General features: G+C 41.3%; 1 protein-coding gene across 4 annotated transcripts in view; it reads left to right on the forward strand.

Moving 5' to 3' along the window:
• dmd (dystrophin) overlaps window positions 1-21465 on the forward strand; it is a 305560-nt gene that overhangs the window by 198136 nt on the left and 85959 nt on the right. For all 4 annotated transcript variants that reach the window (XM_085348560.1, XM_085348556.1, XM_085348558.1 and 1 more), the window contains 16 exons: window positions 148-300; window positions 2597-2767; window positions 5940-6062; window positions 7846-8018; window positions 8192-8327; window positions 8533-8708; window positions 11915-12062; window positions 12650-12775; window positions 13238-13387; window positions 13591-13689; window positions 13960-14059; window positions 14727-14896; window positions 15159-15276; window positions 17492-17703; window positions 18465-18619; window positions 20530-20719. In XM_085348560.1, the coding sequence (XP_085204686.1) occupies window positions 148-300; window positions 2597-2767; window positions 5940-6062; window positions 7846-8018; window positions 8192-8327; window positions 8533-8708; window positions 11915-12062; window positions 12650-12775; window positions 13238-13387; window positions 13591-13689; window positions 13960-14059; window positions 14727-14896; window positions 15159-15276; window positions 17492-17703; window positions 18465-18619; window positions 20530-20719 (2400 nt within the window). The remainder of the gene's footprint in view (window positions 1-147; window positions 301-2596; window positions 2768-5939; window positions 6063-7845; window positions 8019-8191; window positions 8328-8532; window positions 8709-11914; window positions 12063-12649; window positions 12776-13237; window positions 13388-13590; window positions 13690-13959; window positions 14060-14726; window positions 14897-15158; window positions 15277-17491; window positions 17704-18464; window positions 18620-20529; window positions 20720-21465) is intronic.

A 21465-nucleotide genomic window follows, 5' to 3' on the forward strand; every position in this document is an offset into this window, starting at 1 on the left:
TCTCAGCTATAGCTGCACATAAACACTGTTTTATTTTGAATACATGTAACAGCAGGTCAGTTGGATGAAAGCTGTGTCACATAAAGATATTCGTGATATTCATGTGTGTGCATGTCTCTGTGTGCTTGTGTGGGCACATGCATGTAGGACCTGCGCGTCCTTCGAAACAGGAAGGCATTGGCCATTGCGCCCCAGTGGTACCAATACAGGAGGAAGTCACATGACCTGCTTGCCTGGCTAGATGACATTCAGCGCAGAGTGGACTTACTGCCTGACCCGCCTGAGGGAGAGAGGGTCAAGGTGACGATGTGCACAGAAACACACACACAGCTCCATTCCATAAAGCACTTCTTTGTATTTTCTATTTGGCTTTTCTCAAAGACCCACAGCCTGACTTTGTTTGTCACCGCAGCTCTTCATCTCACGCCTTTTCTTTCCCACATCGTCTGCTTTGATCTTTTGCCATTCTGTGTTTTGCGGTATATATTCCTTTGTTTCTATCCTTCCTCTCCCCTTCTCCAACTTTTGGATAAAGATTTAATATCAAAGATTTGCAGCTTAATGACATGGAAACACTCCCTGAGCATTTTTTAAGGGAATAGTCTTTTTATTACGATCACCTGTAGATTTTATCAAGGATTTAGTTTTTTATTAATGGACCAGAGTTGTATGCAATATTTTATTGTCATTAAATAATTACTAACTGTCTTTTAAGGCAGCATTGAACTTAAAATCCCTGTTTATTACTTCACGATGATGATAAAACATGCTCCTATGTAATTCAGTATACTATTGAGCTTTGCTGCAGCAAACATACTTGACCTCACTTGACCAACTCAGTAGCTTTAGACATTGCCAACATTATATTAAAACCGTGTACTTTACTTATATTTGCCACTTGATTAGTTTTTCAGAATAATTTATATACACTGTGGTGTAAAGTAATCACTTATTCACACAAACCATTGAATTCAGGTGTTCCAATCACTTAGATAGCCACAGATGTACAAATGACAGAGCAAGGTTATGCTGAGGTGTATAGTGCACATCACTATAGACCTCCAGACTTCATGTGGAATTCAGATTAGTTCGGGACCAGTAGGTAGAGAGCTTCATGGCTGGGCAGCTGTATCCAGGCCCTACATCACCATGACAAGCACAATTGCAAAGCATTGGATGTAGTGGCCTAGAGCATGGTGCTACTAGACTCTAGAGCAGTGAAGATGTGCTCTCTGGAGCGATGAATCATATTTCTCTGTCTGGAAATCCACTGGATGAGTCTGGGTTTGGCAGTTGCCAAGTAAATGGCTCTTGTCAGACTGCATTGTCTCAATTGTAAAGTTTGGTATGGGGCCATTTCTCAGGAGCTGGGCTCGGCCTCTTAGTTCTAGTGAAAGGAACTCTTAATCCTTCAGTGCATGAAGACCCACAAAGACATGGATGAGCAAGTTTGGTGTGGAAGAATTTGACTGACCAGCACAGAGTCCTGACTTCAACCCAATACAACACCTTTGGGATGAATTGGAGCTGAGACGGCGAGCCAGGTCTACTCGTCCACCATCAGTGTCTGACTTCACAAATGCACTTGGAAGGGAAAGCCTACCCAGAAGAGTTGAGGGTTTTATAGCTGCAAAGGGTGAGCCAACGTCAAATTAAACCCATGTTAAAAATGGGATCTCAATCAATTTCATACGCTTGTGAAGGCAGCATTTGTATCTTTGTTACAGTTTGTAGGCGCTCCTTCCAGTTTTTGAAACTACAGCATCTGAAAAGAACACAAGAATCATATTGTTTGTTTAGAGCAATTTTAAGTATTAAGATGTCCAATGATTTCTTATTTTGATCAAAGTGCTACAGCAGTGCAGCACTAACATCTGGTTCTGATTTGGAGAAGGTGTGAGAAGGAAACCCTGGACTCCCACCAGTTTCCCCGCCCTTTCTGACTCTCTGTATGTGTTTCACTTTCAGATGATCACTATGACATTTCGCTAAGCGGACACACCACCCGCACGTCTCAGACTCATCATCATTGCCGCGACAGATATTCCTCACTGCTTGTCCGTCTGTGTCTCTGTCCATCCTTCTGCTTCCAGTCTGTTCGTGTAGCTCTTTGTTTCTGTTCAGCCAGAAGCTGCTTAGTTCACACATAGCACAATAACTTTACTTGTTCTCTGTATGAATAAAGTCTCAAGGCAGTCAGTGCCTCATGATCATAGCACTGCTTTCTTTTTGAAATGGAGTTAAATACTATACAAATATGCAGCCTGAACTTTGTATGTTTATATGTGACACTGACGAACACAACACTTTGTCCCTTTTGTCAATGTATTGTCTCTGATGGGTAAATGATGTGCTGATGGGAAAAAGAAAGTGGAATGTGTCATTATTTATTATTTGAAATGTTTGTGTAACTGTGTGTGTGTGTGTGTGTGTGTGTGTGTGTGTGTGTGTGTGTGTGTGTGTGTGTGTGTGTGTGTGTGTGTGTGTGTGTGTGAGAGAGAATGTGTTTCCAATACATCTACATACTTCTCTGTGCTTGCCCCACTTGGCCCCCAACCAATAGCAAGTGACCTTCCCCATTGATTTTGTTCAATAGGAAATTGGCTCAGAGTTCGACAAGAAGAAGGAGGAGCTTAAGGAGGTGCAGGGCTTAGCCAATCAGCTTTCAGAGGCTGGAGCCACCAATCTAGTGGAGCCCCGCCAACTCCAGCTCAACACACGCTGGGTTGAGGTGGAGGGCAAGTTCATACCCTTCAAAAGACAATGTGTGAGTTTCAGTAGGCACAACTTGTGTATCTACAGTACTAACAGAAAATACTTTAATTATTATATTTCAATACTAACTCTTTAATCTCTCAAAGGTAGTAGTAAAAGTTGTAACAATTCATTTTTATGTAACAGCATGAAAGCTTCAATCCAAACGAAGGTTAGGAGCAGTAAACTTATTAAGTCCACAGTCAGCCAACGAACAGTGTTCTGATCGAGTACAAACTAATATTGGTACCACAAACTCATTAGCTCTAACAACTATGATATGCTAGTAGTGCTATCTTAATAATTTACTACTAGATTCAGAATTCATGTAGGCTGTTTTTTAATAGTGCTACCGAGGTGGTTAGCATAGAGTGGTTAGCATAGAGTGGTTAGCATAGAGTGGTTAGCATAGAGTGGTTAGCATAGAGTGGTTACATTTTGTGTGTTTGCCTATGAAACTTATGGATGATAAGAAACATTTAAAATGTTACCAACGTTATCTTTTAGTAAAATATTAGTCCCTACCTAAATACCCCAAATTTGAGACCTTCTCTATCTCTTTACATTTTTAATACCTTCAAAACTGATAGTACAATACATTTTTATGTTTTGAAAATCTGGATTTGATTTTCTCCACTCAAGGAAACAAGTTGCTTTTTGTGTCTTTCTATGCTGCATTCTCATCCACACATTATACCTGTACACAAGTTTAAATCTCCTTGGTTGCTTTGTCTTACTCTGTGTCACTGCATGCCTCCTGCTCCACAAACCAATCACATTACTGGCAGTTCCCTGATCTGCAAATCACAGACGATGTATTTATCTTGTAAGCCACTAACAGGAAATCCATGTACATAGACAGATACGCATGTGAACTGTCAGATTTCAGGTATACATTAGTTTATTTCTACATGTGATTTCAGACCAGTCTTAAGCACAGTAGTATCAGTTTGTCATTTTCTGCCTTGCTCTCTCACAGCATTGGACAGTAAACATATAAGCTGCTAATGTCACTCATCTGGTCAAATATTTTCCTTAAATATTACTGATCACAGCGATCTTATGAAGCTGACATCTTCTGGACACTGTCTTCATAATACTAAAGTGCTCTCAAAATAAAGTCTTATTTTGAGTTCAGAGTTACAGGTCAGGGGGTAAGAAATAAGGCCGCACATCTGGCCACCCCTGTTGGTAGTGTCTTGCCCAAGGATATTTGGCGTGCAGACTGGAAGCACCCAGGGATCAAACATGAACCTTTTAGCTGGCAGATGAAACCAATTCTGTTATTGTTTAATATGAGGTCAAACCTGAGTGGCTTTAAGTCCACTGTCAACTACAGGTGCTCTGTGCTCACACACGAGAGTCAAATACAAAATGTTGGAAAGGCTCACAATGAAAATGTGTGGGCAGTGTTTGGTCCTTTGCTACTAATGTGAGGCAGTAAATTAGAGTCTAATCACTATGCAGCCTTTGCTCTTAAAATAATGTCCAATGTTGACATAATTCATAAATATGACCACACGCTTTTCCCACTTTTAATCACGTCTGTTTTAAGCAGGAAGGTTCTGATCAGCCAGTGAAGTTGATTAAAAAGAAATAAATAAATGTAAAATGAGTCTTAAGAATTATGAAAAAAATAACAATAGTCAGTCTTTAGCATCCAGGGAAAACTGCTGCCTAACGAAGGTTTAGGAACACAGCTGAGTGATATTATGACAGTCTAGGTTTTGATGGTTACAGTGTTGTGGGACACATAATTATAAACAGCCATATGCACAGAACAAACCAACAACAGAAAGAAAAAGCATGTAACATGAAACGTAGTATTGTGTGCACTTTATGGGCTTGTTGTTGGCTTAAAATATGAGACGTCAAAAAAAGTGAGCGGTAACTTTACAGGATGGTAGGTGACAGCACGTTTTTCAGAGACGTGCTCCTAGTGTAGGAAACCATGATGACTGTAAGCAGAGAAGCAAAGGCATTCAAAACTGTACCTCTCAAGTTCACCTCATAACACACACGCACACACACCTGGCATGATATCAGAGAAAGGGTTTTTCTTTTGCAAAGGCTTGAAGGATCAGCCCACCAGGTCTTCACATCAAAATCACTTTGACCTTCGTGATGAACACAAGTGGTTCTATGGCACCAGGTGCACGTTAGCATGCAGATGTTTGGGCATCAGTGGTAAAAACTGAGATCCTTAAAATAAAAAAATAAGATTAGCATATTAGTTTTGCTTTGGACAGTTCAAAGTAGGACCCCCCAGGAGACCTCAGCTCTCACTGACCAAAGATCCTCAGATCTCAATTAGCCTGTTAGTGTTACAGCTCGTTCACAGTCGTCATTAAAGATGCACATTTTAAGGCTTTCTCAACACTCAGACTCCTCCAGCCGTCCCCTAACAATTAACAGGCTTGGGTTACTCTATGCACCTGATTGGGACTCTAAAAATGAAAACAAGTGTTTTTAGGTAGTAGTTTGCGTAGCTTTTATGGAAAGAATTCAAAAAACTGCAGTTTAACAAACGTTTCCAAATTCTCGAAGCAAATGTCAGTAACTTGACTTCTATGACAGAAAGAAGAAACATAAATACAACTCAGTATCTCAATAAACTACATCAGGCACAAGCTGAAGATTTTGCCTCACCCTTTAACCTAAACTAGGATACAGCTGGGTTAGGCCTCCAAACAGGGACACCATCGCTTCATAGTACTAAAAGTTTGCAGAACGAATGAAACCTATTCAATCAAACACGGAGTCACATACTCTGAGCTCAAAAGGCTTCAATGGTTATTGTGTTTGCAAAGAGACATTTACTCAGTACTGGCCATGCAGAGTTCCCAGCCTTTGTTTGGTCACATTTTTCTGTGTTTTGATCATATGTGTTACACTTACATGACTTATGCACAAATGCATATATATACACAACAAGTTTATTATTAGACAAAAATAAACTATGCAGATACAAAATGTAGTTTGAAAATTTGGGGGTTTAGGAAAATGAGTCATTTATTGAGATTTCTTACACATTCAAAAAAGATGACGAGAAAACAAAATTGCAGATCAGTTGCAGATGTTGTTTTCTTTGATATGTTCTCTTTTTCTGATTTGGCTCTGCTTTGTATGTTTGTGTTGCCTTTTTATGTGTCTGTGTGTGCATGTGTGTGCACTTGTGTAATCAGGAGTATATCACAGAGCTCCAGGCGCTGTTGTGCTCGGTGTCAGAGACGGACTTCAAGCTGAACTCTCCTGAATACTGGCCTGCAGCATATTATAACATGTCTCAGCAAGAGCACTGCCTGAAGGTCAGCATTGCTTTTGAACTTCTGTCTGAAAGCCCAGTCAGTCAAAACTGACCACCAGTGTGATCAAATAACTAAAACCTATAAGTATTATACTGTTGTTTATACCATTATACTGAGTTTCCTGTTGTAGTCAATGTTGTTTTATTTTTTAATGTATTTTCTCTCATGCTGTGTACTGGGGATGCAACGATACCAGTTTTTTCAAACAAATACGATACCGATACTTGGATCTGAGTGCTTGCCGATACAGAGTACAAAAACTTCTTTCTACCACACACACACACACAAATGCAATGAATTGGAAGACAGGTTTTATTTTATTCTCTGCCGGTAAAAAATAAAATATTAATAAAAATGACCACAAAAAAATTTCAAGTGAAAAATAAGCACTTCTGTTAAATTATTGCAGAGTCTCCACATTGTAATTTAACAAAATATCACTGAACTATTGGCACTGTCTCGAGCTTTCAGAATAATAAATAAACACTCCTGTTTGGAATAAAATAAATACAACTTAGGTTTGAGAATAAAATAAACTTTTAAATTATTGCAGAGTGTCCATATTGTAAACAAACAAACAAACAAAATAACGAAAGTATTTGGCATTGACGAACAAACTCCTCAACAGTCCACTGTGCCGTTAAACCGAGGACTGACATCGCGCACACACTGCTTGTCTTTACCTCTTCAGAAAGTTTTGGCACCATTATCTCCCTGATGTGTGGGCGGTTGCGAATTTCATATCGCAGCTCGAGTACGAGTACGCTGAGAAGACGGCGCAATCCTATGTTTTCCACGACTGGCATTGGCTGGTCATCCAGAGCGATAAAATGAGTCAGAGTCTCTGTTGTTTTAACTGCCCGTGGATTTTCTCTTGACATTTTTCATCGCTTTTCCAAAACCTGAGCTAAAGTTGGCTGTTCCGGTCCACACTGCTGGCATTTTGTTTAGCCTAGCTACAGCAGCCTCCAGTTTCTCTTTTTTATCTGGAGCCGCCAGTCTCACTCGCCTAACCCTGTGCCTGTTTAGCGCGGGATGTCCCCCTAGTGGCCAATCTAAAAAACTACAACAGAAATGACCAGCCACCCTCTGACTAATGAAATAAGTTGGTATCGGTTAACTTTTACAAGTATGAGTACACACATATTTTACAGTATCGGCCCCGATACCAGTATCGGTATCGGTGCATCCCTACTGTGTACCATAGTTTCTATGACTACGTACCAAACAGGAAAATGTGCGTCTTGTAACATAAGAAGCTGTTGTAATAATGAATAGCAACTCGAGCTACTGTAGTCCTTTGAACAAGTATCCACACCCTTTGAACTGGTTGTCACATTACAACCTATTAAATCCAGTTCTTTGTATTCGTTAACGGCAAAGAAAGACACGGCTCAGAGTGGTCTAACTCAAAAAAGGATCTTTAATTTTACATATTGCAGCTTTGCACTTCCTCTTTCTAAAGTCTGTTGCCAGGGCAACTTGTCACCCTTAACATAGTTCTCGTGTGGGTCTGGCATACATAAAACGATATAATCAGACAATAAGCACTAAGAATATATTTATTTAAATCCCAACAAACCACAAACTTCGATGTACTTTTTGGGATTTTATGTAACATAGAATGGTGCATAATTGGGATGTGGAAATTATATTCTGTTCTATTTTGGGGTTTTCTTCTAAAATGTATCGTGTTAAGAGAACAATTCGAAATATTTTCACACCAGAGAGTGTACTCTCCTCAGTCACTTTTCCACCATAATCTTATCCTCCACACATGCAGGACGTAAAGGGGAACACTGACAAGCTGCGAGGTCCCGTCGATGGAGTACTGGCTCACAGGAAGGAGATGATGTCTGGTGCTCGACCTCTGGAGGGCCAAAGAATCCAGGAGTCTGTCAACCTGCTCAGTATCAACTGGGGCAAACTGAACAAGCTCTACCAGGACAGGCTTAAGTAAGGGTGGTTCCCTGTATACTGCGAGTCCTGCACGTGTGTGCGTTTCTGCACGCATGCTTGCCTTTGTGTGTGTTTTATGTGCACACGTGGTATTATGTGTGTGTGCTTACATGCATATTTCAAACATTGTGCACAATTATAAATAAACATTTTTCTGTGTGTGTGTCAAGGCGTTGGCAGGATTGTAACTCCAAGTGGCAGAAGTTTGTTTCGGATCAGAAGGAGCTTGAGGAGTGGCTGAACGATGCTGAGGAGACTTTGAAACTGGCCGAGAGTGACCCAGGAGCACACAGACAGCACCTAAGGGTAAAACACGCATACACTACTTTTCCTTTTCGAGAAAATGTAACTGCACAAATATAACCTGTAAATTAAAGGTAAATTTGAGCGTTTGTTGTTGAATAGTGTCAACGACACTGTGGGAAATCTTAAAATTCCACCTGGATCTCTGTCTATAATTTTCACTTGAAATCAATAAATAATTAATCAGTAATAATCTACTGTGTCACAGGACTTGACTGAGGAAATACCCCTCCAGGAAGCGGTGCTGGGCAGAGTGAACTCTGCAGGGGTGGACATAAGCCAGATGAGCACACCAGATGATGCTTTGCAGCTTCAATCACAGCTCAAATTACTGAACACTCGGTGGGCCAACGTCTGCCAGCAGCTTAACAAACGAAAAAGGAGGTAAATGTGCACGTGTACATGTCTGTAGCTTCCACATGGATAGAGTAACTCATGCCTTGTCATAACATGAGTTCCACATCTTGGGAATTTTAGAAGCATTTCAAGCACTTGGTCCTGGTGTTCCAAGTATGCGCTGCCTGCTAACATGTTGTTATGTGCTGATTGCCTCAGGGTCATATTTGCACAGGTCTTGCCTGGTAGACTCCTGCCTCTGTTGATCTTGTGCTCAGAGCTTGTCCCTGTCCTGCCATTATTAATGTCTCTGTGCTGTCTTTCAGTCCAGCCTTCTCTAACCACTTGTAGGAGTTTTTAGTCAGCTGGTGGTGCGTGCCATGGAGAGGCCTGTCCTTCCATGATGGTTCCTGTTAGGGATGGTATTTGTGAAGCGGTGCTTGTAGAGAACCAATTCCAAGTATTTGAATTCGTTGGAATTGTTAGTGTGCCTGTCGATTGATTCTGCTTGTTGCTTTTTGCAATTGTACTGTAATCAGCAGATTTTTGTCATGTGGACTAAAAATGTATTTGGAGGAAAATAATGGTGCAATCTACAGCGTGGATGTGGACATTGCTTTTATTTTTATTGCACAAAAAGACAAGAGTGCAACTGTAAATTGCAAACTTTGTGCATTATTCTGCTAACACAACTTTGCATTTTTGCAAGCACCTGCACCGACAGCATGCTAATCCTAAGCTAGCCAAGAACCCAGCGTGATGTTAAAGCTGGACGTGGATTTGTCCTTTTATCATCATTAAACATCAGATGTTTCATGGGATTAGAAGCAGCCTGTTAGCAGCATGTAGAATCAGTTCCACAGAAACAAATAAAAAGCTAACAGTATAAACAAATGTAATTAGAAAACTGACACACCGATGGGCTCATGGTTGAGTCTTAGTGTTTTGGATTTTTTTTTTTTTTCAAACAGTCATCCTTTGGTGTCATTCTTGCTCAGCTGCTTGTGCTCCTCTTCCTCTTCAGGTAGGGTTGCCAACCGTCCCTTAAAATACGGAATTGTCCCGTATTTAGAAACAAAAGTACACGTCCCGTATTGAGCTAATAAGGGACGCACTTTGTCCCGTAATACAGTGAGACTCAAAAGTAGTCTATAACTTTTAATGGAATTAACACTTTGTTTGAAAACATAATTCCCAGCCCCTCTCCTGCTTTGTGACCAATGAGCTGACAGCACACTTATCGCACACTGTTTGCCCAGCATAAAGCTGGGCAAACAGTGTGCGATTTTTTTTTTCAGTCACGTTATTCAGCTCCTGCTCAAACTGCACGATTGACTTGCAGGGGTTAGAAGTTGGTAGGTCACGATGCAGGTCTCACACTATACGGCCCGATGCTCTGATGCGACCTGAGTGCTCACACTGTGCCTCCATAAAATGAAGGTTATAGCAGAAAATCTGTCGCTCTCTGTCTTTCACTCACACAGACACACCACCACCATCAACTTTGCTAAATTGCTAATGAAAAACATTGATCAGGCAGCTGTGATTGAGCAGCAGTGTAGATCCAACTATTTTCACGGTTGTTGTGGTCGTGATAATTTTGTGATGCCACATCGAAAAGGCTCGGATGAGCTTTCCAAAGTTCTACAAGTTGTTCCTCCATCGCTTGTGTCCAGATCACATGCTGCACTGCCGTGCTGCTCCGTCTTTTTCACCGACGTTTACGTGTTTGCGCGCGAGCAGTGTGAGCGGCTCACGAGCGATTGATGATCGGGAGCTGGTCGTGAGGTGTTAATCGCTTCTCGTTACCCCACGTATACTACACGACGCACGACGAAGGCCAAAAAACGGTCCGATCACCAAAACGGTCGCACGACTCAAAAATCGGCTCAAAATGGGCCTAAAACCGCACAGTGTGAGCCCAGCATTAGAGCAGCAATGTTTGTTCCCCTCAGAGAAAGGGAAGAATGGGAAAAGGAAAACACCTGGCTGGAAAAAGTTAATATGGGCATGTGCAGTCAATATCAGCGCTATGTGGCCAGAAGTGTGATAATATAATTTATTTTGTGTAATAAACAACTGCAAGGATAGATGATTACAACAAATACATGACTAATACATAAAAGTAATACATAGATGAATAATGATGATGAGTTAAGATGCGTAATCATGGGAACAAGCGGGTTTACAAACAGGAGCAGCTGATTAGCTTTAGAAAAGCTGAAATAATACCTCAGCTGAAGCCAATTGTACTAAATGCACTAAATGTGCACTGTTAGAAGAATATTTTTCTTTCTATTATTTTCTATTATTTTAAGTTAAGCAGGACAGAGTTCTTTTAAAGAAAGATTTACTTATATTCTCAAAAGTTAAGCATGACAGGCTTCTGTTTAAGAAAGAGACCTGTTTTACTGTGTTAATGTTGTCATTTTGAGCTAAAAATAAATGGCTAAATGATCATTTGTTTCACATGTGTTCATATCACAAAGAATAGAATATGCATCTACTTAAATCAACTTCAAGTCAAATGGTTAAAAAAAAGAGCTAGAAAATTCACCACACTGGGAAGGGTGAAGACAACTGGGTCGCCTGGCCCTGGCCACGAGGTGTCCCTTATTTATTTTTCAGGAAGTTGGCAACCCTATCTTCAGGTCCTGGGTGCTACTAAAATAGAGGGAGCATGATTAGAATATGGGCATCAGCTGTGTTGGTCAGCCTCCCTTGGCACTGCTCCCTAAACCCACTGTAACGGTGGTAATGTGCACGTTTACTATACTTACAGGGACCAACAGCCCCCAAAAGTTTGAAGGCATTTTTGAGACTCAAAATGTGGTTTTAGTGTCAGCGTTACAATTGCATTATGGGTAGGATAAGCAGTGAAGGAAAGCATTGTGTCAGTGAGATTTCCACACAAGGATATGAATACACTCGTGTGTGTGTGTGTGCGTGCGTGCGTGCGTGCGTGCGTTACTGATTTTTGTGCCCATGTGGTCTTTCAATATAGTAAATGTACTGTTTTTATAAAGTGCTTTTCTAAACTACTCAAAGCACTTTGAATAACACGTTCATACTGCCCCTTTGTTCAACCGGGCTCGTATCTTGTCCAAGCATACTTTGACATGCAGACTTGAACAGCCGGGGATCAAACTACCAACCTTCTGAGTAGTAGATGATCAGCTCTACCTCCTGAGGCACAGCCGCCCCTAAGAGGAAAACACTTCTTTTATTGTTTCTTGGATTCTCTAACCCTACAGGTCTGCAGAGGCATCCACCTTGACCGCAGAGCTGCAGGAGAATGTTGGCTCGATGCTGGGCTGGCTGGACAAAGCTGAGGGCGTCCTGGCCATTCCTCTGCAGCCTGCAGAGCCACAGCACATAAGAGACACTCTGGGCAAAGTTCAGGTATATTCAGTTCACAGCCACACAGTTACTATGAGCTTCCTGAATGTGTGTGCATATTTACGGATTTATGCAAATTAATTTAGCTGCCATCATCGTGTAAATGAGTTTAGATGAGTCATAATGTAAATTACTCCAATGTGTTGCTGTGTGTAATTAGTAAAAACATTGCAGCGTTGTAATTATTGCAAGATCGTGTATGTGTGTGTGTGTGTGTGTGTGTGTGTGTGTGTGTGTGTGTGTGTGTGTGTGTGTGTGTGTGTGTGTGTGTATGTGTGTGTGTGTTTCTGAAATCTTACATAAGATTCTGCTTGTATTGAGCTGCTGCAGTAATGTGCTTGTGTGTCTCTGTGTGTGTGTCTCTGTGTGTGTGTGTGTGTCTGTGTGTGTGTGTGTGTGTGTCTCTGTGTGTGTGTCTGTGTGTGTGTGTGTGTGTGTGTGTGTGTGTGTGTGTGTGTGTGTGTATGTGTGTGTGTGTTTCTGAAATCTTACATAAGATTCTGCTTGTATTGAGCTGCTGCAGTAATGTGCTTGTGTGTCTCTGTGTGTGTGTCTGTGTGTGTGTGTGTGTCTCTGTGTGTGTGTGTCAGGTATGTGTGGAGGAGCTTCCTGCCCAGAATGTAGTGATGGGGAATCTGAACTCAAGACTGAAGCAGATAACATTTCCTGCTGATAAACAGAAAGACATCAGGATCATAAACACTCGCTGGTCTCAGGTCAGCTTCTTTCACTACACACACAGCGGACAGCACGCCGCTGCCCAGGAAAGGCATCAACTGAATAATACACAAAGGCTCTGAGAGAAGGGTATTCCCTACGTCTAGCTAAGCAGTGCACCACATCATTAAGCTTACGACGTTTAGGTTTGACGGCTTGAAAGTTTGTTGGTGTTATAATCTCTTTTTTTTTATCAAAGTGGCAATATTTTCACTTTCATCTACTGTGTACAAAAGCTGTGAAAGATTCTCTTAGATTTAGTTTATTTGCTCCAGACAGAGTTTGATTTACCAAAGAAGGTGAGCTTTAATCTTTACCAGAAAGACGATGGAAAACCATTCTTATACTGTGTTTACTACAGACCAGATTATCACCACCTCACCTCCCCCGTAGTAATAAATATCTTGAAAAATGGGTCAACACGGTGGGAGTGGTAGGCTTCATGGCCAATCTTCATTTAGGTGTCGAAGGCTCTTCCTGAACGTCAGTTGGAGATCGAGGGTCTGCTGAAGGAGATGGAGAAGTGTGAGAGTCATCTGGATGACCTGTCAGTCTGGGCATCCAGCACCAGAACCAAGCTGGAGCACAGCCCTGAGGGACCATCTGCCAGGGTATGGTGCAAAACAGTGTGCATATAGATGTATGCATGGTATCAGTGCACCATGGCATTTACTAGTAAAACATTCAAGCCCAAACTGCCTGAAATAAATAATACATTGCATATATTACATCCAATATATTATTTATTATATTACATGCAATACACTCATCTGTCCACAAGGCTTATTGCAGTTTAAGCTCTCTGATTCTCCAGCTCATTAACGAAGTGCAAGTCAAGCAGCCAGAGGTGGAGTGTGTGTTGGAGAAAGCTGATCAGTTATACAAGGACTCTCCTCTTGAGCAACCTGGCAAGGTGAGGAAATGAAATACAGGTGACTCACGTGCAAATTCAGTCACATGAAATCATTAAAACACTGACTTGTCTCACTTCTACCTTTACCTTAAATATTATGAATAAATAGTTACTTTTTGAAGAAATGTAACAAGACACAAATATATATAAACAACGTCGACTCAAAAAATATACATACTTCTTCCAGCATTTGATGCTTGGACACTTACCTGTGAAGTTGTTATCAACAATAAGGAAACTGCTCACATGTGTGTTTGTATGTTTTTTCAGATGAAATATATTAGGCTGAGGGAATCTTGGACAGTAATCTTGGAGCTGCTGCAGCAGCACAAGGAGAGGACGGCTGCTCAGCTTATAACCAGAAAAGAGAGTAAGACCACATTTAATCTTTCACGCATGCATGTGCACACAAGATTAAGTTCGGACTGAGTTTAGGACACAAATTCATGTTCCCAGTACAACTGAAAGTCCTGATATTAGGTTCAGTAAGAGTTCATTTTACTAGATTCAGTCTGGTTCAGTTTCTTTTAATTATTCATTTGTTTTTGGGATTGAGATTCTAGTTTTTATCTTTCTTTTTTCTGTTGATCAGTCATTGCCCAGATTACACTTCGGGCTATGAGTGATACCATTTGAATAATTAGAATCATTTAAATAATGGAAAAACAAATGGAAAGATCAGCTCCTGCACATGGTTATAGCATATCAGCTGATTTGGGGAGCTGTCTCTAATGCTACAGTCACAATATTAAAAACGGTGGTTGGAAACCAGGTCATGACCCAACTCGTGACCACGTGGAATAAACTTGCCGTTGGTTTTTGAAATGGTTGTTTGAAAAATGGGGACCGGGTCGGTGTGGTTATGAATTTAAAGCATGAATGATGCGTTTGGTGGTGGGCCATCGAGTTCTCTCTGTTCATAATGAGCGATTCATTTCAGCAAATTCAGTGAAGGACTTTTACTGTGGTTTTATTTTGAAATAAGAATATGAGCACTTCCTCCACTAAAAGTTCATTTAACTGTATCTGTGTCTCAGATGAAGGTCTGACAGGAAGTTCCCAGCCTGAATACGCAGCATTGGCTCAGTTCAACAAGTCCTGGGCTGAGCTCACTGACTGGCTGACCATGATGGATAACATGGTACAGAACAAGCGGGTAGTGGTGGCTGACCTCGACGACATCAACGACATGATCAGGCAACTCAAGGTCCGGACCTCTGACCTCACTGTTGACTCTATTTAAAGCACTGCAAAACCTGACCGAGCTGCCGACATTCACGGGGCCGTGTGAGAGTATGGCTCAGTGTGTAAATACTGAGGACTCACAGATAGTTTAAAACAGTCAGTGGTTAAACTGACAAGCTAGACATGCTACAGACCTTTATTCTTGATTTGTTTTCCTCCTTAATTGCTTGGAAAATTCAATAAGTAAGTTAAAACAACTGAGAAACTAAAATGATTGTTTTCAGGCTTCTCTACAGGATCTTGATCAACGCCGCCCCCTCCTGGAGACACAGATCACAGCAGCCCAGAACCTGAAGAACAAAACCAGCAGCCAAGAGACCCGCAATGCTATTTCTGAACGCAGTAAGTCTCACACATACACATGCAACATAGCATCACCTAGCCTCCCACAGAGGCTAAGTGAAGCTTATTTAGAGCCTATATTAGGCTTTATCAGGGGTGTCCAACTCCAGGCCTCGATGGCCGGCGTCCTGCAGGTTTTAAATCGCACCCTGGGTCAACACACCAGAATCAAATGATTAGTTCATTACCAGGCCTCTGGAGAACTTCAAGACATGTTGATCATTAGCCATTTAAATCAGCTGTGTTGGATCGAGGACACATCTAAACCCTGCAGGACACCGGCCCTCGAGGCCTGGAGTTGGACAAAACATATTCATCTGCCATAACAGAAGCTGCAGAAGCTGTCTTCACCTTCTTCCTATTAAACTGTTCCAAGATAACCATGTTACACAAATCATCATGTGTCCCTGCCTCCTCAGCACCACGTCAACATGTAAAGTGGTGGAAAATGTTCCAAGCAAACTCAGCATTAGTCTGTTTCTCTCCCCTCTTCCAGTTTCTAAATCTCTGCCTGTCTGCTTCTCTGCCACTTCCAGCCTTTACTGTCTCCCCCTCCAGTTTGTCCAAATTTTGTTCCTTCTGCGCTCCTGATGGGTTGAAAGCGTTAAAAAAAATCGTGATGCCCGCGTTTAAACACGCGCAAATCAGTCCGTGCATGATTACGTTGCCCCGCCCATCAAAAAGTCTGCGCATGCGTGAATATATTGCCTATCGGCGATTGGACTGACTATTGCCAATTGGAAAATGTTTACATATCGCCCGACCCTCACTCTTTCAAGTTCCACGTCACACTGCAATCGCTCCTTCTCAGTTTTTGCATTTTCCTTCTCTAGTTGCAGGTACAGATCAAATGATAATCAAATGATAATGACCAATCAATCAGTTCAGAAGCCGATATCACTGGAGCCGGATCTACCTCCTTCAACAGTACTTTTCAGTTTTTGCCCAGCCCAAGTGTGCATGCTTTTGTAGTCACAAATTGTATTAAATTAGCCTGAAGCCAAAAGCCTTTCCTCTATATTTCTATTTTATATTGGGGGACACTCCTCCTCTACAAATCTGCAGGTTCTCAGTTCTCTTCTTCTTCTCTTACTGCTTGTTTTCGCAAAGATCACCATCTCAAAGAGAGGAGTTACTACAGTGTTCATTTTGATAGCACATTCTGATTTTGTTTGTGTTTTACTCATAATTTAGTTTAGTTTAATAGATTCAGTCATATATAGTGTAAAAAAGTCTTGTTTTTACCTGTGAGATTACAAAGCATCATATGTTCCTTGATATCAAATGCAAATGTTTACTGTTCTCTTCCTGCCAAGAACTGAGACTTTGTTGTGTAGTCATGACAAACAGGGAGTGTGGGAGCTAGTTGTACTAGCTGTAACTGTCCAGTAAAGGTATAATTATCGCAAAAGGCCAAATGTACAAAAGTTATCAGCTTTCTCTTTCAACTTCAAATTCTCATCTTCTTTCTATCTGAAGAAGTCCAACACGACAACAGTAACTATCTTAAAAATATGTTTTTTTATTTAGGTTTCCTAAATAACCTGGAATTGGATAAGAGGAAGAGAATGGATGGATGGATGGATGGATGGATGGATGGATGGATGGATGGATGGATGGATGGATGCGTGGATGGGTGGATGCATGGATGGATGGATGGATTTGATTACTATATTTGTTAAAGAAGGATTGTTCACAACTTTTGGGCAGCAAAAATGGGTAAAGAGACTCCCAAGTCCATACTCAGCATTAGCCCAATGTTTGGACTTGTCACCTTTGGCTATAACACAATCAAAGATTACTTATTGAGCCTAATTATTATATTGTAACCAGTATGGATCAGCAGGTGCTTATATAACAAGTGGCACAGACTTCATTAATATGCTTGTAGGTAATATTTGACCTAAATATATGTGTCCTGTGAATTGAATATGTAGGTTAAATGCAGTGATTCCAATACAAACACTCCAGTGTAGGTATGTATAGTGTATACGAGTATATGTGATTACATTATATATGTGAGTCTTTGTCCAGTGTATACAGGTATGTATGTCATACAAAATCCCCAGTGATGGAGGGAGGGATGGATTTAGGTTTCCAGACTCAGTCCATGTATTATTTTCAAACTGTCTGACACCTCTACTAGTTGTGTGATTTTATTCTAAAGCAATATTGTGAGAACTTGTTAAGCAGTGTTTTCTCTCTTTCTTCATAGTTGATCGACTCCAGGCTTACTGGGAAGACTGTCAGACCAAACTGTCTGATAGGATGAAGCAGCTACAAAACATGCTGCAAGACTCTACCAACTGGCTGGACGCCAAGAAGGGGGTGGATCATGTCGTCAAACAGGCCAATGAGAGACTGGATTCATGGCAGGAGATCACTTATACAGTTGATGCACTGAAAAAACAAAACGCTGAACTGAAGGTGGGATCTGCATTCTGAATTTCACTGTATTTATACAGACATATAGTCTGCTTACAAGAGCCCCCCATTAATCAGATCCAACCAATATAACCCCCCAATCAAATTATGAATTATCTTGCATACATAGGCTGTTGATTTTCTTTACTCATTTCAGGTCTTACCAGCAAAACAGTTGCATGTTTAATCATCTGGGAATTTACCCAGATGTATTTATTTATTTAGACAGAGTTCTGCCCGTTACGATGATCGCTTAGAGATAAGATAAGATAAGATAAGATAAGATAAGATAGAACTTTATTAATCCCTCGGGTGGGTTCCTCTGGGAAATTCGATTTCCAAAAAAGCACAGCACCGACAGAAGTTACAGAGTTATACACACACACATATATATAAATACAGAGACAATATAAATAAAATATACGAAGGGGATAAATAGAATAAATAGGAATAAAAATAAAAATACAAGTGAATTGCACATTTCAAGTATTGAGTCTATTGCACCGTTGACTATTTACAAAAGTATTGCACAGTGAGGTGAAGAGGCACTACAGCTTAGTTGTTCCCCCCTCCTTTGTCCTCCTGTTTCCCCTCCCTCTCCCCTCCAGAGAGGAGTTAAACAGTTTGATGGCGTGTGGGACAAAGGAGTTTTTAAGTCTGTTAGTTCTTGTCTTTGGGAGAAGCAACCTGATTAGAGTACTAATCAGGTGGAACCAGGTAATCGTGTTGATGATTTGGCCTTTGTTTTCTCCCTGCTTACCCAGCTCTTAATGAAGGAGCTGCAGCAATCCCAGATACAAGTCAAAGAAACCAATACACTGGCCAACAAACTGCTGACGCTATATGGCAACGATGACACTCACAAAGTCACCCAGATCAACAACAACATGGACACTGCCTGCATATACATCAACAAGCGGTAAGCATTATTTAAATTTTATTCTGCATTTATTTTATTTTTATTAAAAATAAACATTTAGGCAGCTATGTTGGTGTTTGACTTAATGGATGTCTCTAAACGATGCTATTCTTATGCTTTCAACCTTGGTTTCCATGGAAATAATAAGTGCACTTTAGTGCAACTACCCCGTCAAAACACCACAATGACTATTTCACCTTTTTGCAAAACGTGTTTAGTCAGGAAGTAATCGTGATGTGATTTCCTGGCACAAAAGACACACGTTTAGTTTTCCACATAACAGACGAGCATGATAAAAAGAGCATTTGCATTATCTAACAAGAAAGCTTTTAAAGCTATTTAGCCATCATGGAAGTCTGGATATTACGTCTATCAAATCTTTAGGCTTGTTTACTGACTTCTGCTACATTACATTTGGAATAGAATTGATCCTAAAAAGGAAAACCACTCACTCTCTGGTCAGTATTTACTTATCTTTCTTATTTATTCTCTATCTGCTAAGGGAATCGTATTGTATTTTCTATATATTTATTCTGTTATTCTTTTTAAATGTACTTTAAATTTGCAGTTCAGTAATAACACATGCAGAGTGCAGGATTTTGTTATTTACCCTGTTGAAACTATTTAAATATTCTTAAAATGACATAAATGAACACGTTTTGTTTTACAAAAAGACACAGTTTCCCCTCTCGCCCAGACTCGGGTCCTCTACCAGAGGCCTGGGAGCTTGAGGGTCCTGCAGTATCTTAGCTGTTCCCAGGACTGCGCTCTTCTGGACAGAGATCTCCGATGTTGTTCCCGGGATCTGCTGGAGCCACTCGCCTAGCTTGGGAGTCACCGCACCTAGTGCTCCGATTACCACGGGGACCACCGTTACCTTCACCCTCCACATCCTCTCGAGCTCTTCTCTGAGCCCTTGGTATTTCTCCAGCTTCTCGTGTTCCTTCTTCCTGATATTGCTGTCATTTGAACCGCTACATCGATCACTACGGCCGTCTTCTTCTGTTTGTCTACCACCACTATGTCCGGTTGGTTAGCCATCACCATTTTGTCCGTCTGTATCTGGAAGTCCCACAGGATCTTAGCTCGGTCATTCTCCACCACCCTTGGGGGCATCTCCCATTTTGACCTCGGGACTTCCAGGTTATACTCGGCACAGATGTTCCTGTACACTATGCCGGCCACTTGGTTATGGCGTTCCATGTATGCCTTGCCTGCTAGCATCTTGCACCCTGCTGTTATGTGCTGGATTGTCTCTGGGGCATCTTTACACAGCCTGCACCTGGGGTCTTGCCTGGTGTGATAGACCCCAGCCTCTATGGATCTTGTGCTCAGAGCTTGTTCTTGTGCTGCCATGATTAGTGCCTCTGTGCTGTCTTTCAGTCCAGCTTTGTCCAGCCACTGGTAGGATTTCTGGATATCAGCCACCTCCTCTATCTGCTGGTCCTTCCATGATGGTTCCTCCTCTTTCTTGGGTTTCTGCTGCCTGAGGTATTCACTGAGCACGCGGTCGGTTGAGGCCATCTTCCTCATGTATTCATGGATGTTCACTGCCTCATCCTGGACTGTGGTGCTGAGTCTCACTGGTCCCTGGCTCCCTTCCTTCCCCTTAGCATACAGTCTCAGGGTGCTGGACTTGGGGTGAAGTGACAAGGAGATAAAGTTTAAATATATTTAAGTACTTTGTATATGTTTTATGAGACTTTTTTGTCAATTTTTTTATTGAATTGTTAACTCAACCTCACTGTACATATATCAAACATGCGACGTTTTATCAGAATTCATATTAAACTTTGAGCCATCGTGTTTACCGATGTGTGCAAAACAAATCTGTTGCTTCTTTAACTTTTTTGAGGAAATAACTTTTATTTACCACCTTTGTTTCTTGTCATCTGTCTGCACATTTTCAGTGTTTCGGACAGGGAGGCAGCTTTGGAAGCTGCTCTAAAGTTGCTGCAGCAGTTCTACTTTGATTTGGAAAAGTTCCTCAACTGGCTCACGGAGGCTGAGACGACCTGCAATGTTTTACTAGATGCCACGAACAAGGAGAGATTGCAGGAGCAGTCTGAGGCAGCAAGGAACTTGCTGGAACAGTGGAAGGTGGGCCATACACAGGTGCACCTCATCTTTCTGATATAGCTAGCTCTGTATCTATGTACAGATATGGACATATACACGTTCCAGAAATCAGCATAAGGCCCTGAAGATTAACCTTGTCAGGGCTAAGTCATGAGGACCAATACACTCACATCCACACCTGTGGCCAGTTTAGAATCATTCATTTAGTGATGAGGACGTCTGTGTAAAGGAAATCCAAGCAGGGACATGTTATGCCTCGGTCTAGGTGCAACATAAGGAATAAAAAAGGGTGTCCTCGCCCTGGTCCCCAAAACCAGAAACCCAATGGCCAAGTCACAGATAAATGTGAGATTTATTGCTGCACCAATACTATCAAAACTCAACGCTTAAGCTCCAGGGCAAAATTACAAACAAAACAAGCCAATCCAAGCACTACCCCATAACTCCCTGACTTATTACACAAGATAAATGTACAGAAATAAATAGGCAGCTCAGCCCTTTGCTATTTGAAAAAGGACAAAACTATTTACAATACTATTTAGAAAACCTAACTGGTCTCATAGCACACACAGGTTTGGAGGCTGAAGATAGGTCTGCTGCTGCTGCTGGTGCCAAACCAGATTAAACCATAATGTCCTTTAATGTGGTCTCCCTTTTCACTTGTATCCCTACAAAGGAGGCAGTGGAGAGTGCCAGCAAATGATCAGATTTGTACACTGTTAGACCTTTGCCTCACCGCCACATATCTTAAAATACGAGAGTTGCTA

This window comes from Diplotaxodon limnothrissa, linkage group LG23, assembly GCF_057381915.1.
Source record: "Diplotaxodon limnothrissa isolate DT_005_m linkage group LG23, D_limnothrissa_male_GT1.1, whole genome shotgun sequence".
NCBI classification, from domain to species: Eukaryota; Metazoa; Chordata; class Actinopteri; order Cichliformes; family Cichlidae; genus Diplotaxodon; species Diplotaxodon limnothrissa.